At 47.1% G+C, this 2500-nt stretch overlaps 1 protein-coding gene and 1 long non-coding RNA gene across 2 annotated transcripts in view; one reads left to right on the top strand and one right to left on the bottom strand.

Annotated features, from left to right (window-relative positions):
• Nucleotides 1-2500, bottom strand: part of LOC127656941 (uncharacterized) — a 452192-nt gene that overhangs the window by 393447 nt on the left and 56245 nt on the right. The window lies entirely within an intron of this gene.
• LOC127656938 (ryanodine receptor 3) overlaps nucleotides 1-2500 on the top strand; it is a 245618-nt gene that overhangs the window by 36845 nt on the left and 206273 nt on the right. The window contains 2 exon segments of the mRNA XM_052145505.1: nucleotides 1772-1846; nucleotides 1931-2087. Coding sequence (XP_052001465.1) covers nucleotides 1772-1846; nucleotides 1931-2087 — 232 coding nt within the window.

Genomic DNA, 2500 nt, shown 5'->3' on the forward strand with positions numbered 1-2500 from the left:
ACCGACTACCCGACCATCCGACCATCCACCCATTCATCCGACCATCCACCCATTCATCCGACCATCCACCCATTCATCCGACCATCCACCCATTCATCCGACCATCCACCCATTCATCCGACCATCCACCCATTCATCCGACCATCCACCCATTCATCCGACCATCCACCCATTCATCCGACCATCCACCCATTCATCCGACCATCCACCCATTCAACCGACTAAACAAATCCATCCATCCAACCGACTGACCTAACGTACATCTGACCAACCGACCATCCATCCGACCAAACAAAACCAACTGACTACCTGACCATCCGACCATCCGCCCATTTATCCAACTAAACAAAACCAACGACTACCCGACCATCCGCCCATTCATCCAACCATCCGCCCATTTACCCGACCATCCGCCCATTTACCCGACCATCCGCCCATTTACCCGACCATCCGCCCATTTACCCGACCATCTGCCCATTTATCCAACCAGCCGCCCATTTATCCAACCATCCGCCCATTTACCCGACCATCCGCCCATTCATCCAACCATCCGCCCATTTATCCGACCATCCGCCAATCCATCAGACCATCCACCAATCCATCTTCGTCCATCCAAAACTATTTTCTTGACAAACATTTCCTATCTAGTTTTGTTTATTGCTTTAATAAAATGGCGACAACATCCATACTATGATCCATGCTGAAAACAAACCCAGCCTAAGCTGGTGTGCTGGACTTGAGCTGGTTAAAGTAGCTTCAGCTGGTCTGAATGCTTGTCCCAAACCACTATAAACCATCACACTAGACCAGCCTAACCAGTTTGGTAGCTAAGATCTGTAAACCACCGTAGACCACATAGTTTAACATGGATTTTTCAGCAGGAATAAAAGACACACATTTTCAATACATTTATTAATAATAATAGTTTGGTAATGGTTTTGAGAAACCTACTGTATTGAAAATGCATTTTGGGGGCCTGGGTAGCTCAGTGGTAAAGACACTCGATGCTGGAGTTCAGCTCATTCGAATCCAGTCAGGTCTCCCTTTGCAACCAAATTGGCCCGGTTGCTAGGGAAGGTAGAGTCACATGGGGTAACCTCCTCGTGGTCGCTATAATGTGGTTCTCAGCTCTCGGTGGGGCGGTGGTGAGTGACTCCAGTCAGGTCTCCTTAGCAACCAAATTGGCCCGGTTGCTAGGGAGGGTAGCGTCACATGGGGTAACCTCCCGTGGTCGCTATAATGTGGTTCTCGCCTCGGTGGAGGCGTGGTGAGTGACTCCAGTCAGGTCTCCTTAGCAACCAAATTGGCCTGGTTGCTAGGAGGGTGGAGTCACATGGGGTAACCTCCTCGTGGTCGCTATAATGTGGTTCTCGCTCTCGGTGGGGCGTGTGGTGAGTTGTGCGTGGATGCCGCGGAGAATAGCGTGAAACCTCCACATGTGCTACGTCTCCACGGTAATGCGCTCAACAAGTCACTTGATAAGATGCGTGGATTTCAGACGCGGAGGCAACTGAGATTCGTCGTCTGCCACCCGGATTGAGGCGAGTCACTACGCCACCACGAGGACTTAGAGCGCATTGGGAATTGGGGAAAAAGGAAAAAAACATTTAATAATAATAATAACAAGTTGACGAGTTTATCAGCTATTTCACAACAGCTTCAAACTTGGCTTGTCCAATCAGGTTTTAGAGTTGGAACTATCCGTTTTAGGCAACATTCACACTAATAAGTTTACGGTCGAAAACTTTGTTTTACGAACATTGTTTTACAGGATAGTGAACTATGAGACGGGTAAAGCTGGAACTAAAGCTCGATCTCTCTGGAGACTGGAACCGTTACGGATCAGGTGAGCGTCACATCACTCGTTGAACCCAGAATCTCATTCATTGTGCGACTGTATGATATCATGCATGCTGTTGTGTGTGTGCAGTTGGTGTGGCAGTCACATCCGCTGGGGTCAACCCTTCCGTCTGCGTCACCTGACCACCGGTCACTATCTGGCGCTGTCCGATGACAGAGGAGTCGTCCTGCAGGAGAGAGAGAGATCCGACACCACGTCCACTGCATTCTGCTTCAGAGCTTCAAAGGTGTCAAACATCTCACCACCATCTTTACAGGCTGCTGATAACTCAGGATTTACAGTGAATAGCATATCAGTCACACCAGATTTAACTGTCATGTACTTCTCTGATTCTTCAGCTGAGTTCTGTAAGCTTCTGTCAGGAATATAACGAAAATATTTTTATTATGATTCACCAGATTTGCCTCTGGATATTGTTACCTGTTTCTGTGTGTTTGTTTAATGAATGCTGCTCGTGTAATTATGAGTCATTTTTCATCAAAAGGGTTCACTGGTAATATCAAATTTCCCTGCAAGATCAAATCACACTCAACAGCAGATACTTCACATAATCACATGATTGATTTAAAGTAAACTCGGACAGCAAACATTCTTCATATTCTCAGTTCAAGTAAAAAGCATTGTAATGGGGTGCAAGTA

Source organism: Xyrauchen texanus, chromosome 16 (assembly GCF_025860055.1).
Source record: "Xyrauchen texanus isolate HMW12.3.18 chromosome 16, RBS_HiC_50CHRs, whole genome shotgun sequence".
NCBI lineage: Eukaryota > Metazoa > Chordata > Actinopteri > Cypriniformes > Catostomidae > Xyrauchen > Xyrauchen texanus.